The sequence below is a fragment of the Strongylocentrotus purpuratus genome, unplaced genomic scaffold (assembly GCF_000002235.5).
Source record: "Strongylocentrotus purpuratus isolate Spur 01 unplaced genomic scaffold, Spur_5.0 spur5_scaffold_13, whole genome shotgun sequence".
Classification (NCBI taxonomy): domain Eukaryota; kingdom Metazoa; phylum Echinodermata; class Echinoidea; order Camarodonta; family Strongylocentrotidae; genus Strongylocentrotus; species Strongylocentrotus purpuratus.
In genome coordinates, this window is record NW_022145598.1 from 35,792,694 (window position 1) to 35,810,184 (window position 17,491).

At 38.4% G+C, this 17,491-nt stretch overlaps 1 protein-coding gene across 1 annotated transcript; it reads left to right on the forward strand.

Moving 5' to 3' along the window:
• The first annotated feature begins 11,123 nt into the window (after nucleotides 1-11,123).
• On the forward strand, nucleotides 11,124-15,929 carry LOC115918246 (dual specificity protein phosphatase 23-like). The gene is made up of 3 exons (XM_030983443.1): nucleotides 11,124-11,171; nucleotides 12,363-12,686; nucleotides 14,582-15,929. The coding sequence occupies exons 2-3, from the start codon at nucleotides 12,417-12,419 to the stop codon at nucleotides 14,777-14,779; spliced, it is 468 nt and encodes a 155-aa protein (XP_030839303.1). The 5' UTR covers nucleotides 11,124-11,171; nucleotides 12,363-12,416; the 3' UTR covers nucleotides 14,780-15,929.
• The last annotated feature ends 1,562 nt before the right edge of the window (nucleotides 15,930-17,491 follow it).

Below are 17,491 nucleotides of genomic sequence, written 5' to 3' on the forward strand. Positions count from 1 at the left end.
GTGCCCCTCTAAATTTCCAAGATCGGTTGAACTTTTTTTGACCCCTTTTTGACCTCGATCGATTACATGGATGTGCCCCCCCCCCCCCAACATCAATGGCAATCAGTATTGCAAAGGAAAAATAAAACGGTATACAAAATATACCCCTGCATGAACGTTCAAGTTTGATTAGACACTAGAGGGCGTACAACTGTCGCCATTTTTATTTCTTGATATTGCACGTCCCATCAATCGAAAGACTATCGGTAAATATATGCTAAATTTCAATTATTAGTTTAAATTCATCATTGATAGTATTCAAGAACATTTAAATACATTGTCATGATATGTGTGGGTTCATTTAATGTAACTAATATGTTTTCATTAGCGCGCGTTTGATGCTTCTCTCACTGTTTCTTCTCTCGCTTCGAGCCGGTGTCAAGGGGCCGCGGCGAAGTTTAGTGTATGGATGTCTGTTGGCTCAGCTCTGACGCCGGTTCATCGGCGGAGGAAAGCATGCCAATGCCCGATGTAAAGTGCTTGGTCAAAGATCGTTGGTTAGTAGACTTAAATTACATGTAAGACTAGGTGTTGTCCCTTTTGCAGACTTGTACAAACTCCATGATTGCATTGGTAAGTCAAGTGTTTGAAATCGTGTGTGAAATCCTAATTATGTTTTGAAACCTTTTTTTTTTTAAGAAATGAAAATCTAGCGCTGTTTTTGTGTGAATTTAGTAAGAAAGAGGTAGATTCTAGGTCTACCTCGGCATGAATAACTTTGCTATAGTGCTTTAAGTCAGACGCTATGTTCGTGTTCGGCTGGGTTCGGCAGAGTTCGGCAATTTTTCACTCGAACTTGGTTCGGTTCGGGGTTCGGAAATAGCAAGCAGCGTTATAACCACGGTTGGCACTGGGCGGGCCGGCCGGCCGAGCCCGACCAGCACGGAGGACTTCTGCCCACTCCTGATGAAAAACATTGCTTTCGACCAGCATGAATTTCACATTAAAAAACTGCTCTAAACGTAAATATTTGTGAAGAAAATAGTGCTGTAGCCCGGAAGGCTTACCGGGTTCCCGAACTGTAGCCAGAATTAGATCAACTCGGTAACAAAACCCGGCAGTAAAAAAGAGTTTTTAAATAGCTCATTGTTCGTTATCTACTTATCTTTCATCACGATAAAACCGTCAAAAGTAACTGTAAACAAACACAGCATGATGGCTCGATCTTTTACATCTGTTGAGCTGTCTTTGCAATAGACACAGCACACATAGATTTTGTGTTGTGTGTTCAAGTGTGTATATGTATCTCCATGGCCCTGCCTGCAAGTGATGTGACTGATCAGCTTACTGTACTGACCAATCAGAAAGTTTCCCCCGAGTGAGCGGAGAGTGAAACCAGCATAAATTAAAGTTCAGTGATTGCTGGCACAGTAGAACAGACGATTCATAAATTATGAAGTTTGTTGACCTAGCTGATAGACGAGTGAATGGCAAATTTACATAATGTGTTTGAGAGTGTGTATGTGAAAATTTGTTATGCCTGAGGTGGAGGCTGAGCTGAGATGAAGTCGGCAGAGAGTTAAATTAAAGAGTAATTCCATCACCAAAATACTTCCTGACATGACAAGCGGATTTAATTAGCAAACAAGATAATTATTGGGGTCCATTCTCTCTCTGCCTTAATTCTTGACCAAAATTGATCAAAAAGATTTAGCCCAGATTAGAAGAAAAAAAGAAGAAAAAAAAAAGATAAGTTTGTGAAATGTTGATAGTCTTTAGAGATGAGAAGGAAAAAGTTATCTTCATCATCATTCTTCCTTCTATCTTTACCTTTTTTCAATTCTATTTATTCATCTTCCGAATGTGTTTTAAGCCTTTTCCCCCCTCAAATCAATTTGATCTTCTTTCTTAAAAAAAAAAAAAAAAGTACAGAATCATTTACGTAATGTAGTTTTTCTCATGTTTTCTTTTCTTTCTTAAGTTTCTTTCATTGTGTCTCTCGATCCCCCCAAAAATTCATTCACATCTGATATATCTCTTTCACTATCATGTCACAGAAATTTAGAATACAAAACATTCCCGGTCAAAGATTTATGCATGCCAGACAGCTTGGGCCCAACTGGGTGTAACATTACACTGCGGTTTCTTTGAACAGGGTTCAAAGGTTCAAAGGATCAACAAGCAGCCTTTGTCCTGCTATGCGCACATTCCAAAAAATATGCAAATATCGGTTAAGCTATATCATGTGCCTTACATGTGATTATTGTTTTTAATTGGCAGACAAACAGACCAATCATAGTAGAGCATGTTGTATGGGCACCCTGACAGGGAAATGAGCTATTTTTAGGATGCCTACATACATGTAGCTAGCCTTATGCTTCATCTTTTTAGGGAGTGGATTAAGGGTGATAATTTATGCTGACCTGGGACTTATGTCTGGACTCACAGAAAGCATGATAAACAAAATGAAGTGATGTGCCCTCCATTCAGGACAAGGTCGGTAGATCACACAAGATGTGTTGGTAGTAGCTTTCAAATAGAATCTAGTCAATATTATTTCAGTCCAACTCTCACCGGGTTACCGGACCTTTCCGGGTCCCGTTAAGAAATTTGGAAAATTGCCGGGTCGGGCTGGGTCCGGGTTTGGGGTTCCGAGCTACAGCACTTCTTCGTACTAGAGTCTACTTACATTCGTATTTCCGTCTTGAATCATGTTTTATTTTCAATTTTAAAAGAATCATGTTTTCAATTTGTCAATAAATGATATTTTTTAAAGATTTTCTGAGACGGTTGTTGTCTAATGTTAGAGTCATGAAAGCTGTCATCTTGAATAGCGAATCAGGCTCGTCGATTACTGTTTTTTATAAGTGTTTATTTTCAATAGGAAAAATATAAAATCCCTATTTTTCCTAAATAAATAGATACCATCCTATAAAATATATTTATTATATTATTTATATTGTAAAATTTGTCCGATATTACAATTAAAATATTAATTTTGTTGTTGAATGGGTTTGAGCTGAACTTGTTTTGATCATCGCCTAGCACGCACATGTATTCTTGTTTATGGCTTGCGATCGCGACGTAGCAGAGGTCAGGATTTGGGATTTAAATGGCGCCAGTGAAGTTGCGCCCACCACTGGATAGGCATAAATCACAAAGGCGGAAAATGGGAAAAAAGTCAACATAAAATGAGCAGTCATGACATGAAAATTAGGTACAAAATGACAAGTTTATTAGCTTGCAAAAACGTTTACATTTTTCTGCCGAACATCCGAACCAGGCCTTTGCCTTCCGTTTTGTTCGGTTCGGAAGTGCCATGTTCGGCGAACTTCCGTTCGGTTCGGCGGTTTGGCTACAGCACTACTTTGCTAATTGAGAGTTTTAACTTGTATAGTGAGTTTACGCGCTCTCATGGCCGAACCCCTCAAGCAGCTTCGAATTTAAGTGAGAGAGGGCCTACTTAACTTGAGCGCAACTTAAGTTCAATGGCAAAGTCAAAACGTATTACGTCACACCAGAGATTTTGACACATCCTGCTTTGAACAGGCGACGCACTTCACACATAACTGACGCACACACATAAAATAGAAAAATCAACAAACTTCTCAGAATAAATACCCAGTTTGTACGTTAAATAGACTATGACGAAAAATGAGAATTGTTCAAACTTAAAAAAAAGTTAGAGTAAAGGAGGGGGTTTTCGACCACTTAAGACAAAATCCTATTTTGGGGACTCTTTACTTCCTATTTATTATCATTTCTTGTTTAAATAATGAAGCAAATATTATAATTATTTAAACAAAAAAAAGAATCCCAGAAAAAAATCACAAATTGCCATGACAATATTAATTTCAATTTTCACTGTTTCGGAGGCAGTTATCGACATAGCGAGCCAATCGGAAATTGGAATCTGAATTAGACAGAGATATCGTGTGTGCGTTGCGGTGTCCGGCTGCATTTTTTTAATACATGCGATGAGATAGTTTTGAGCTTGCGACTCGCACAAAATCGGGCTCTAATTCTCTAAATCTGAAAAATACTTGAAATAAGGCTCATTTTATGGTACCCATATTTCTTACATAAACGCATAAGAAACTCAATTTTTCAGATTCGGTAAGCGGGACCGCCGATTACATCGCTAAAATGTGATATTTTAGGATATATTTTCCATTGCAAATGTGGTTCTTCAGTGACTCTGGTATGGTATGGTATGTGTGGGAAATGTGATATGCTATTATGCGATGTATTTTAAAAGGATTTTACCAAGCATCCTACCAATCGGCCTAAAACTGGAGATGGTCGATTACCCCCTCCTTTACTCTAAGTAAAACTTAAACTTAAGTGAAAAAAATCATAACAAATCGAAGGTTTGACTGAACTTTTATAATTTTGTTATAAAAAAAAAAAAAAATGGATATCACAAGCTTGCGCTTGCTCCTCGCACAAATATCTTATAGCATTGAGTAAATGGAGAACAGCGATAGCCAATCTGAAGGGCCCATGTTGGCTAGGCTAGGCGCCAACTTATGAAAATGAGGCTGAGATCGGATGAGCTATTTGCGGTTTCTGTGCATGCGCTAATTGTAAGCTAAAGTTCTACGTGCTCGGCAATGCACTGCAAGTTTGCTAGTGACTTATACATACTGCCCTTAGCCACAGCTCAGCCTTGCACCACACTGTATACACGTAACCTCTATACTACTTTTTTAATAGGCAAATTCACACCAAAAAGTTTTTTCACTACATCGTGTCGCGCGACAATTCCAGATTTTGAATTGCCAATTTGATGCTAACTGTATTAGTTTAGTGTTCTAAGCCACACGCATGGAGTTCTCTGAATTAAATGAATTCCCTGAGCGTGCCTTTTTTTAAGATGACAAATTAGAGCAGATATTACACAGAGGAGGCGCGATAGCTCAGTCTGTAGAGCAGTGGTCTCGTGATCCGGTAACCCGGGTTCGAAACCAAGTCGATGCGATAGTGCCCTTTGGTAAGGCATTAATCCTCATTACCAGGTCCCTCTGAGAGGACCTAAAGCCGTCGGCCGTCTGGTTGCTTACTTGCAAGCATTTATGCTTTCTTAGCAGTCAGGTAAAATAACTACCACCACCACATTCATTCATACACACTGATGTTTAGAAGTAATGATGAAATTATTTCCTTTTCTTGACAGAATCCTCAAGATGGCAGCTCTACCCAGGCCAAAAATGAGAGGACTTCTGAGTAGCTTCCTCACCAGGCATTTCATCATTGGTTCCGTCCTTTCCCTTGCAGGAGCTGGACTCGTCAAAGTCTTCTGTAAGTTTCAAAGATATTTATTAGTTTGTTAGTTTATTAGCTGTGCTGTGAGAGTTAGACTATGGAGACCATCCATAGCCTCTGTAATTAAGCTGTTCCTGACACATCCACAGACTGAAAGAGCTAGGCTCTCATCAAAGTTTTAGGAATCGTTGTTAAATGTCAAATTAGAGCCTGTGCCTGTAGACTAAGTTACTTCCTATTAGTAAGCTCAATGGAAATTGGAATTCACATACTGCTCCAACCCTTTGGTAAATGGTACATTTGCCGAATATTTTGACGTTTCCATCCACTTTGCAATACTTTTCACAGAGGTGTCTCACAGGTTTGCATTTGTTTTGTATTTTTCTTATTCTGCAAAGACTTTACATCAGGACAGAAATGATAGTATCCTGCTGTTTATCAACTTAAATCAGAGAAATCTTACTAAAGTTTTAAAGGCCTGCAAATAGTATAAATGGATGAAATGGTTACACATTTAAAATAGTAAGATAATGATTTGATAAGTCCTTCATCTCTCTCTCTCTCTAGGAAGAATTCATACAAATTTAGGTTAGTAAACTTAGTATTGTGTGACTACTTCTACATGGTTACATGTTATTTTTTAGGATAAATGCAGTTATATTTCTTTGCTCCATTGCTTTACTTTAAAAATTGAAAAACAAATATTAAAACTACATTCTTGACCTGGGGGAGGAAATGAATGGGATCGCGGATTCACAAAAGTGATTGATCCATAATTACAATCAATTTTGATATACTACGTACTTGATTTGATTGTGTACAAATAATCAAGAATTATTATAAGGTGGATTTAAGATCAATTTTAAGCCTTGATGAAGCATTCCTCAAAAGCATGAATATATAATGAATTATTATTGAACAAATGTAGTCAGGCCTGAATGTAGTTCAGTAATGTTGTCAACATCAGGTCACACTGGCAGGCCTGATAATCACCTGATTTTTTTTTCTTCTCCCGATGTTTTTTTCTTCTTCTTTTTTTTCTTCCCGATTTTACCCCTATTTTCCCCTTATTTTTCCCATTTTTTTCTTACTCTAAAGGGGGGAATGTTTTAGATGCCATGTTTTCTCCCCAATTCCTCTTTTTTTTTTTACTCAAGGGGGGGGGGGGGGACGGTTGAGGGAGAAAAAAAAGTGCTCACTATCACCCCTGCACTGGTCACTAAGTGCAGAGCTGTCTGAGAAGCTGTATGACTGTATCCAATCCATAACCCTTTTCCATTGTACTTTGTTTACATGTACTATCTAACCAGTGTACGATGCGAGGAAAAAGTTGTACACGGAGTTCTACAAGACGTACGATGCCCAGGCTGACTTTGAGAGGATGAGAGAGCTAGGTGTATTCCAGTCAGCGAGACCGCTCAGTGAGGAGGCAGAATAACCTTGTCATCCAAGTTTCTAGTTAGCAAAACTTTTTCAATTCAGGTGAGATTAGGCTTCTCGGCAGGAATTTGTTTACCCTTCTTCCAGAATGAATCTTGAAGTACCAAATGATCGCTGAAATTAGCTGAACAATCATTTCAAAAGAACATGTGTAATGCCTGAGAAATATGAAAGTAAAATTAATAGCTGCCCCAACTAATGTCCATAATTTTGATCTCCCATTTGCTAAATTTATTTGGTTCACTTTTTCTTCTTCTTCTTGTGCTTCTCTGAATTTCCAAACTGAAAACTATTGGGAGTAAGGTATAATTTTGGAGTTGGTATTCAAATTGACATGACAATAAAATAAAAGCAGTCATTGCTTCTTCACAAGAGCATTTGTGTTAAATATTGGCTGTAGGCTGTAGCTAATAACTTCGCACTCTTTCATGTATTTAGTAGTGTAATTGGAAAACCGTGCAGTTACATACACATTATCTCCTTTGTTAATACATTCTTTCACAAAACGTCATTCTGTTTTGAGTTTTGACTGGTGAATGAATCAATTCAATTTAATTTTATTTCATTCAGAAAGACAACATTACATATAACGATCGGATATATTAAACATTAAATGCATGTTAAGAACATATTGGACAAGGACTTAACATAAACTGAATAGGCTGCAACCTGAAAGGAAACGTAATCCTTAAATAAAGGTTGATTAAAAGGTTAAATAAAAATCAGGTTTAATGTTGTGATATCTTACTGGCTTAAGGGGTCGACAACCCTACTACCTGTCACAAGTTTAAGATCATTTCCTTGTTTCTCTCTCTCTGTGCAGGTGTATTATAGGAGGAGTGTTCATCATGCAATATTGTACAGAGGGGACTCCACTGCATGGTGAGCACCAGGACAACCAACATGGGATCATCTACAGAATGTACCACAGTGACCAATCAGAAATACAACAAACCTGTATCATCACAGCCATCCTCTTCAAAACAAAATATGTTATGGTCAAAATGATATCGGCTTGACCATGACAGTGTGGTTGAAGTGACACCTTTTGAGCAAGAGCCAATTTCTGTTTTTCTTTTCAAATGGGAAAAAAATTATTTAAAAAAACTTTTTCCCAAAATTCAAGATGAAAAAGTAAAATTCTATCTGAACTTTGCTGAATGATGTATCTTGAATTCCAGATGATTCAGTAATTGGTCTTTTGTGTGACACCACTCTTTTAGAAATGTTTTTTGTGAGTATGGTCCCCATACATTGCTGTTGTTGTGCAGTATGTTGCTATAATTATTATAATAAATGATTTATTGAACTAAACGAACAAGGTTCTGTGTTTCTTTCTATCTTCATGTACGTTGAAAGGAGAGACAGAGAATATAGAGGGAGAGAAAGAGTTGGAATCATAGATAGTGGTTGACAGAGGGAAGAAGAAAAAGAGAGAGAGAGAGAAGGGAGAGAGAGAGAGATAGGGAAAGAGATGAGATAACTGGAAAGAGATATCTTGAGAAAGAGAGAGAGAAAAAAATGTGTGTGTTTAGTGACTGTTGGGGGGAGAGAGAGAGGGAGACAAACAGACTCATATATTGAGATTGGGAGAGAGAGAGAGAGAGATTGAGATGAGGAAAGAGTGATGAGATATCTGGAAATATAGAGAGAGAGAGAGTGAGTTTAGTAACTGTTGAGTGTATGAGAGAGAGACAGACGGATTGCGAGGGAGAGAGATAGGGAAAGAATTATGAGATATCTGGAAAGAGAGAGAAAATGTGTGTTTAATTGACTGTTGGGTGTATGAGAGAGAGAGAGAGAGAGAGAGAGAGAGAGACACACACACACAGATTGAGAGAGGGAGAGAGAAAGGTATTCAGTAGAGAGAGATTGAGATGAGGAGAGAGTGATGAGATATCTAGAAAGAGGAGAGGGAAAATGTGTTAAGTAACTGTTGGGTGTATGAGAGAGGGACGGATAGACAGATGGATTGCGAGGGAGAGAGATGGGGAAAGAATTATGAGATATCTGGAAAGAGGGAGAAAAATGTGTGTTTGACTGTTGGGTGTATGAGAGAGAGAGACAGAGAGAGAGAGAGAGAGAGAGAGAGAGAGAGACACACACACACAGATTGAGAGAGGGAGAGAGAAAGGTATTCAGTAGAGAGAGATTGAGATGAGGAGAGAGTGATGAGATATCTAGAAAGAGGAGAGGGAAAATGTGTTAAGTAACTGTTGGGTGTATGAGAGAGGGACGGATAGACAGATGGATTGCGAGGGAGAGAGATGGGGAAAGAATTATGAGATATCTGGAAAGAGAGAGAAAAATGTGTGTTTGACTGTTGGGTGTATGAGAGAGAGAGAGAGAAACAGACACACAGATTGAGAGAGGGAGAGAGAAAGGTATTAAGAAGAGATAGATTGAGATGAGGAGAGAGTGATGAGATATCTAGAAAGAGAGAGAAAGTGTGTTTAGTGACTGTTGGGTGTATGAGAGAGGGACGGATAGACAGATGGATTGCGAGGGAGAGAGATGGGGAAAGAATTATGAGATATCTGGAAAGAGAGAGAAAAATGTGTGTTTGACTGTTGGGTGTATGAGAGAGAGAGAGAGAAACAGACACACAGATTGAGAGAGGGAGAGAGAAAGGTATTCAGTAGAGAGAGATTGAGATGAGGAGAGAGTGATGAGATATCTAGAAAGAGGAGAGGGAAAATGTGTTTAGTAACTGTTGGGTGTATGAGAGAGGGACGGATAGACAGATGGATTGCGAGGGAGAGAGAGATAGGGAAAGAATTATGAGATATCTGGAAAGAGGGAGAAAAATGTGTGTTTGACTGTTGGGTGTATGAGAGAGAGAGAGACAGACAGAGAGAAACAGACACAGATTGAGAGAGGGAGAGAGAAAGGTATTAAGAAGAGATAGATTGAGAGGGAGAGAGTGATGAGATATCTAGAAAGAGAGAGAAAGTGTGTTTAGTGACTGTTGGGTGTATGAGAGAGGGACGGATAGACAGATGGATTGCGAGGGAGAGAGATGGGGAAAGAATTATGAGATATCTGGAAAGAGAGAGAAAAATGTGTGTTTAATTGACTGTTGGGTGTATGAGAGAGAGAGAGAGAGAGAGAGAGAGAGAGAGAGAGACACACACACACAGATTGAGAGAGGGAGAGAGAAAGGTATTCAGTAGAGAGAGATTGAGATGAGGAGAGAGTGATGAGATATCTAGAAAGAGGAGAGGGAAAATGTGTTTAGTAACTGTTGGGTGTATGAGAGAGGGACGGATAGACAGATGGATTGCGAGGGAGAGAGATGGGGAAAGAATTATGAGATATCTGGAAAGAGAGAGAAAAATGTGTGTTTAATTGACTGTTGGGTGTATGAGAGAGAGAGAGAGAAACAGACACAGATTGAGAGAGGGAGAGAGAAAGGTATTAAGAAGAGATAGATTGAGAGGGAAAGAGTGATGAGATATCTAGAAAGAGAGAGAAAGTGTGTTTAGTGACTGTTGGGTGTATGAGAGAGGGACGGATAGACAGACGGATTGCGAGAGAGAGAGAGAGAGAGAGAGAGAGAGAGAGAGAGAGAGAGAGAGAGAGAGAGAGATAGGGAAAGAATGATGAGATATCTGGAAAGAGAAAATGTGTGTTAGTGACTGTTGGGTGTATATCAGAGAGAGAGAGACACAGGGAATATGGTTGTACAGCTACAGAGGAAGGGGATTAGGAAATTACGGAGAGAGACTAAGATGGGGAAAGGGGAAGGGAAGAGTTAGAGTGAGAGAACGTTTGTTACACTGAAAGAAAAGCAAGGTATTATGTTTTTGATAAATTCAGATATTAATAGAAGGAAAAAAAGATGAATAGAATGGAGCTAGTTGAGCAGATAAAGAAGCTAATGGGATGAGAAGCTTTTTTTAATTTTTTCAAAGGGAAGGAATAGACAAGATAACCTAAAACAGAAATATCAGAATAAATTGAGAACAAAACTAGCACTTTGCTTTGCTTATTTATATTCAAGCAATTAGTAAAAGGGATTGGAGGGGACGGTGTTGATCACCATTGAGGGTTGTGGGATACAGTAGAATTAATATAAAGTCTTGGCTTATAATTATGCAGTCTCAGAGTCCTCACATGTACATGAAACTAAACTGTTTACATAGACCAGGGACTTGGGATACATATCCTTTCAACAAGTACGCCCACTCCCTAAAAGTAAAATCTGTCGTTCCTAACACAGGTACAATCTATACAGCATTACAGGGTCTGAATAAAAGCAAAATTTTAGAAAGTAATACACAACCAATATATTATTTAACATAAACTGAGGTAGGTCTAAAATGTTTCTCGAATCGGCAATAAACATAAGCGTCCGAGGATGAGACTACTCAGAACAGAGCTTCAAATGCAAAATGTGTTGAAATAGCAGACATTCCTAGCATACAGTCGAAGCGAGTTTCCCTTCCCTAAATAGGCTCAAAGTCAAAGCCAGCTCGTATCCTGTCGTAAGTAAAATATATCTATCATGGCGATTAAAATTACACCAGGGTGTATTATTATGCTCCCAAAATAGATAACTGAAAAGTTGTTTTGATGTAGACTCTACGGCAACTCATTCTAACAACATAATTATGATGATGGATTTAGAGGTCTATGCATGACTCATGAATATGACCCTCGATCGAGTGCAGCTGGTAGGCCGGTAGCGGCCCGGAACCGACCCGCCGGGCCCGGCTTGCCTTCGAGCAGCATGCAGGGCTAGCTAGCCTATAAATCTAGCTATCTAGGGCATTTATGGGTTATGCGAAGCTAAAAAACTCAAATGATCCAACTTGTAAAATATTGGGTGACCAGTACTACCAGTAGGTGTGTGTGTGTGTTTGTGCTCTGTGTGTGTGTGTGGGGAGATGGTGCAATAATTGCTGATTTGCGCCAATCAGGCGAATTAGAGTAGATCTAGGCCTAGACCGAATTTTCCGTCTCTTTCGTTCGTTAGCCTCTTATTGGGGTAGGGTCGGCCGGCTCTCTCTTTAGAGACGGAAACCGTCTATACACATTCCCTTGATAACGCCACGGCCATTTCAGGTCGTAGCGTTTTGCCCCCAAAATCCCCCAAAATGTCATTTTACCTCGTGCATGTTATATTGTAAATTAGGCCTAGGCTATAATAAATCAGTTCCACTTACCAACTTTACTGAAATAATCAGTTTAATAGTCCCTTTTTAGGAATTTATGGGTCAAAATCGAAATCCATGTTGAAAAAGATTTTCAAAATGGATTTCGATTTTGACCCATAATTTCCTAAAAAGGGACTATTAAACTGATTATTTCAGTCAAGTTGGTAAGTGGAACCGATGTATTATAGCCTAGGCCTAATTTACATGTGGATATGCACGAGGTAAAATGACATTTTGGGGGATTTGGGGGGCAAAACGCTACGACCTGAAATGGCCGTGGCGTTATCAAGGGAATGTGTATAGACGGTTTCCGTCTCTAAAGAGAGAGCCGACCCTACCCCAATAAGAGGCTAACGAACGAAAGAGACGGAAAATTCGGTCTAATCTAGGCCTAGAGTACAAGGCCGGGCACACGCACAGAGTTTTCTGAGCATCTATGGTAATTTATTTTATCTGTACCTTAAATAACAATGATTTACAAGTGAGTATTGATTAATTTGCACTTTCGTTCTTCCACAGCTACTGAAGCCCGCCCACCCCTTCTCCTGCCCCAACACTCCTAGCGTTTCTACCATGAGTCAAACCACCCCACCTCCTTTCTTCACCTGGGTATCAAGCAACCTAGCAGCTCATGGGATGCCTTCCTGTCCGGACCAGATGCGCTACCTAGCAGACAACGGCATTCGCTACCTGGTCTCCCTGACGACTGAGTGTCGCCCCCCTGTGGAGGCCACGCCCAATGTTACCTGGGTTCCCATTGGTATAGATGATTACCATCCCCCCACGCTGGAGCAGGTGGTGGAGTTCATGAGGGTGATGGAAGAGGCAGAGGAAAAAAATGAGGTTTGTATTTTAAAGCCCCACTGCACTACTTGTAGCTACTTGCTCCCTCTATATAGTGCATCCCAGGAAAAACGAAACCGAGAAGTATCGATGTTTTATCATAACTTAGTCACATTTATATTTAATAAATGACACATATTTGGAAAGCTTAGACCCTCCTCTTTCATTTGATGCAACTCATATGATGCATGTTTCACGCATGAGTGATTAAAATCAATTTGAAGAGAGGAAACCCAAAAGTAATTTGGCGTACGGTATCTGAATTTCAAATCACATTTCTAGAAAGTTGAGTTTCTGTCCTTTCAATATGACACCTCAATCAGGAAAAATGAGTAAGGAATTACAAAGTTCTGTTTGTTTAAAGTAGTGCTTGCATTTCCATAATTTTATCAAACGAATTTGTTTTCACTGGCTGCCCGCCATAGCAACAAACAAAATTAACAGAAGACTTAACTCCGTTTCGTTGACAATCAGCCATAGACGAAAGACTTCATGCATGGCTGATTGTCAACGAAACGGAGTTAAGTCTTAAATTGTCAATCCTTCCTTCCTACGGCAGGCAGCTAGTGAAAACGAATTCGTTTGATAGATCATCTTTATTTATAATTCCACGAAAGCGATTTTTAATTTTGCAATCGCCCCTGTGAGCAACCTGACGGAGGCGATTATGCAGCTCACGGGGGCGAAATCGCCCACCGCCCCCGTGTATTTTGAGCCTTGTTCCCAATCCTCCCTCTTTATCACATGGTGCAACTGCAAGCCTACTGTATAACTTTTGATATATTTGTATAGGCCTATAATAGATGCCAATTTTTAAGAACTATAAGCTGACCAACTGAAATACAACCATGGAACACTTTTTATGCCTCCGCCACCGAAGGTGGTGCCGGAGGCATCATGTTTTCGGGTTGTCCGTCCGTACGTCCGTACGTCCGTACATCCGTACGTCCGTCCGTACGTCCGTCCCGTTTGACCGTTATCACAATATCTCAAGAACCATTTAAGATTTAAACTTAAGACTCGGGAATAGTATTTATCACCATAGGAAGACGATCTGATTAGATTTTGGAGTACGTAGGTCAAAGGTCACAGGTCACAGAGGTCAACTTATGAAATTCCTTGTATTGAGTTTGTTAGCGCGATATCTCAAGAACCATTTGAGATTTAAACTTCAAACTTAAGGATAGTATGTATCACCATGGGAAGACGATCTGATTAGATTTTGGAGCACGTATGTCAAAGGTCAAGGGTCACAGAGGTCAACTTATGAAATTCCATACATTGAGATTGTTATCATGATATCTCAAGAACCACTGGAGATTTAAACTTCAAACTTAGTGATAGTGTGTATCACTATAGGAAAACAATCTGATTACATTTTGGAGCACGTAGGTCAAAGGTCAAGGGTCATAGAGGTCAACTTATGAAATTCCATACATTGAGATTGTTATCATGATATCTCAAGAACCACTGGAGATGTAAAAACTTCAAACTTAAGGATAGTATGTATCACCATAGGAAGACGATCTTAATAGATTTTGGAGCACGTAGGTCAAAGGTCAAGGGTCACAGAGGTCAACTTATGAAATTCCATACATTGAGATTGTTATCATAATATCTCAAGAACCACTGGAGATTTAAACTTCAAACTTAATGATAGTGTGTATCACCATAGGAAGACAATCTGATTAGATTTTGGAGCACGTAGGTCAAAGGTCAAGGGTCACAGAGGTCAACTTATGAAATTCCATACATTGAGATTGTTATCATGATATCTCAAGAACCACTGGAGATTTAAACTCCAAACTTGTTTAAATTGCTCTATGGCGGAGGCATCATTTTCGACTGCGCGCAGTCAAAATTCCATCTAGTTTCTTCTTATTTTGTACCTCTAGGCTGTTTCTGTTCATTGCTTGCGTGGAAGGGGGAGGACAGGGACCATGGTGGCCTGCTATTTCATCAAGATGCAGAAAATGTCCGCCGCTGAGGCCATAGCAGAAGTGCGCCACCAACGGCCTGGCTCTGTAGAAACGGTGGAGCAAGAGAATCTTATACGAGATTACGAAACATTCATCAATAAACCAAGTATATGAAATTGTACTCAGGTCGACCTTACATGTAGCACAAATATTGAGAGTGATGTCAAAAGTAGGATCTTATATGAGATTACGAAACATCCATCAATAAACCAAGTATATGAAATTATACTCAGGTCAACCTTAAATGTACATAGCACAAATATTGAGAGTGATGTCAAAAGTAGTATGTAAATGAAAATGTATAACATACAGGGTACATGAAGTATGAAAACATGTAGTTTTTTAATTTTAAAGTCATGTACTATAAGTACTGATATTTTGAATGAAATTTTAAAGGTGCGTGAAATATGTAGATTTTAATATTTTTAAAGTAATCGTTTGTAACTGTTAATATTTTGAATGAAATTGTAAAGATACAAGGTATATGTAATATAAAAATATGTTGATGTGTGTCTTCCAAATATTTGTTTGTCTTTTAAGATACCAGGTAATTTTTCATAGAGAAATATATATGCAGTCAAAGTGGTGTGTATTGAGTGTAGAATGAATGAGAAGAAATCAATTTGTATAAATCATACAACCTGTGGTGATAGCTCGAGTTTTGGACTTCAACCAAAAAAGAATTAATGACAAATGTTTTCATTGCAATACCTTGCAGTAACAGTATCTACTTCTATTCTTTAAAAAAAGAATATGTGATTGATTTATTTTTTAACATTAAAGATTTACAAATCTTAAGTTTTGCAAACTCTTTGAAAGGCGTTATGGCACTTGACCTGTGGACATGTATGTCTAATTTCTAGGGTTCTAAACACTAGAATTCCTGTTCCACAATTATTTGATATGTTATTATTACTGTTAAATTTTACAGGATTTATAAAACCCATTTAAAATGTATTTTAGAAGAAACTTCAGCCATTTTGAAAGAGTTGAAGGTTATATACCTGGCATTAGTTCTAGTATAGATTCAAGCCCAGTTCAGACATGAAAATTTTAATGTGTACCTGTAATCCTGTATAATGTGTATACAGATCATTGAGTACTTGTGGGGACCTGCAGCTGTCAGACTTTTTATATATAATTTAATTACCGATACCTCTTGCCTCCTGGCCTGCCATTCATAGAAGACAATACTGACATGTATCAATGTTGTTTATTGAATAGCTAAAGCATGCAACTTTTTTGTTTTAATGGGGGGGGGGGGGGGGGGGGGGGTCTGGATTTCATTTTTGTTTATTGGCAGTAAACTCTTCAATGTCTGAAAGGGGGTTGATTTTATTCTTCACTCAAGTTTGCTGCATGTTTGTGTATGATATCATCTTGAAGTAGTGATTTTCTACTTTGATATTCTCAAGAAATGAAATATTGAGTATTTTCCATCAAATAGGGATATTTAATGTTGTGCCTTTTCATGTATATTCAGATTATTACAGTAGATATTTAGAGTTTACAACATATAACTCTCAAGAGTGCAATTACTCAGCAATATATTCATGGAAAACTTCTCATACATGTACCTAGAGTACAACAATATCAAATAGTTAAACAGTAATTTCAAGAAGAAAAAAATTCAACGTTGCACAGTGCAATTGTGTGTCACTGCCAAACTTGCCTGATATGTTTTTTTTCAATAATTGTAAACACATTTTAATGATAAGCCTTTGACTACTGAATTCTGTGTTTCCCATAGGCTTAACACAGAGACTGCCTGGTTCTAGTAGGCAAGGGGTTGACCGTTTGTTAGCAGCACAGGTGCTGATAAAGACTTGGCCCATTTAAAGTGTACCTATCACTAAAATATGTTTTGCTCGATTGTGATGTATTGTAAGGGTTGTCATGTAGTTTATACTCTGTACAATCTATGAGCTTCAAGTACTTCTACAAAGAGATATTGGAGTTTAAATACACACCCTATGAACAATAACGCGTCTTGTTGACTAGACTAAATAACGCACACTTACGCACTCGCATTGAATAGGTCACATTTGGAACCCAAGTCCAACTTGGCTTCTGTGCATGCCCTATACACACGGTTTTTAATTCTTCAATTTCTTACCATTTACCTATAGAATACCAGGTAAAGGGTACTTTACCGGTATTAGGTTGATTTTATACATTATACCCATACACAAATTATTTGTGATTGGTACTCTTTAAAAGTGATTTCTCTATGAAGTACCGGTACATGTAGACCTTATACTTCTCTTCATATGTAAGGGAATGATTTGTTTTTAGCTGTCCAAAATGCTTCTCGCCAATTTTATATTTCCTTCTTACTTCAAAAAATTTCCATTTGGTCTTGTTACATTCATAGGTTAATATGTGATGCAAAGACGTGCCTGAAAGTCTTTGTTGTGCATTATTTTTTTTATTGAGGACTATTCTAGCTCACTGCTTCATATTTGAATGTGCCTGTACTATTTTGAATACATGTATATCCAACTTTGTAGCTCTTCCACTTTTTAAAATTCAGTGCTCTCTGTAAACTGAAATGATTATCTGATGTCTTTCTTGCATGGTATACAACAGCCTTATAATTATACATTTACCTTTTTGGATGCATGAATCCTTGATACATATGCTATACATTTTTGCATGTTAATGAACAACTGATATTCAACTGGCAACTTAGATAGAACATGGTGCAGTATTTTTATTTTTGTAATGTAGATTGTACATGTAGGGACGTTTTATGAGCTGTAACCGTGTTACTTCGAAAAGTGTTTAGTAAATTGACAAAGTTATAAACTCTCATTTTCTTATTTA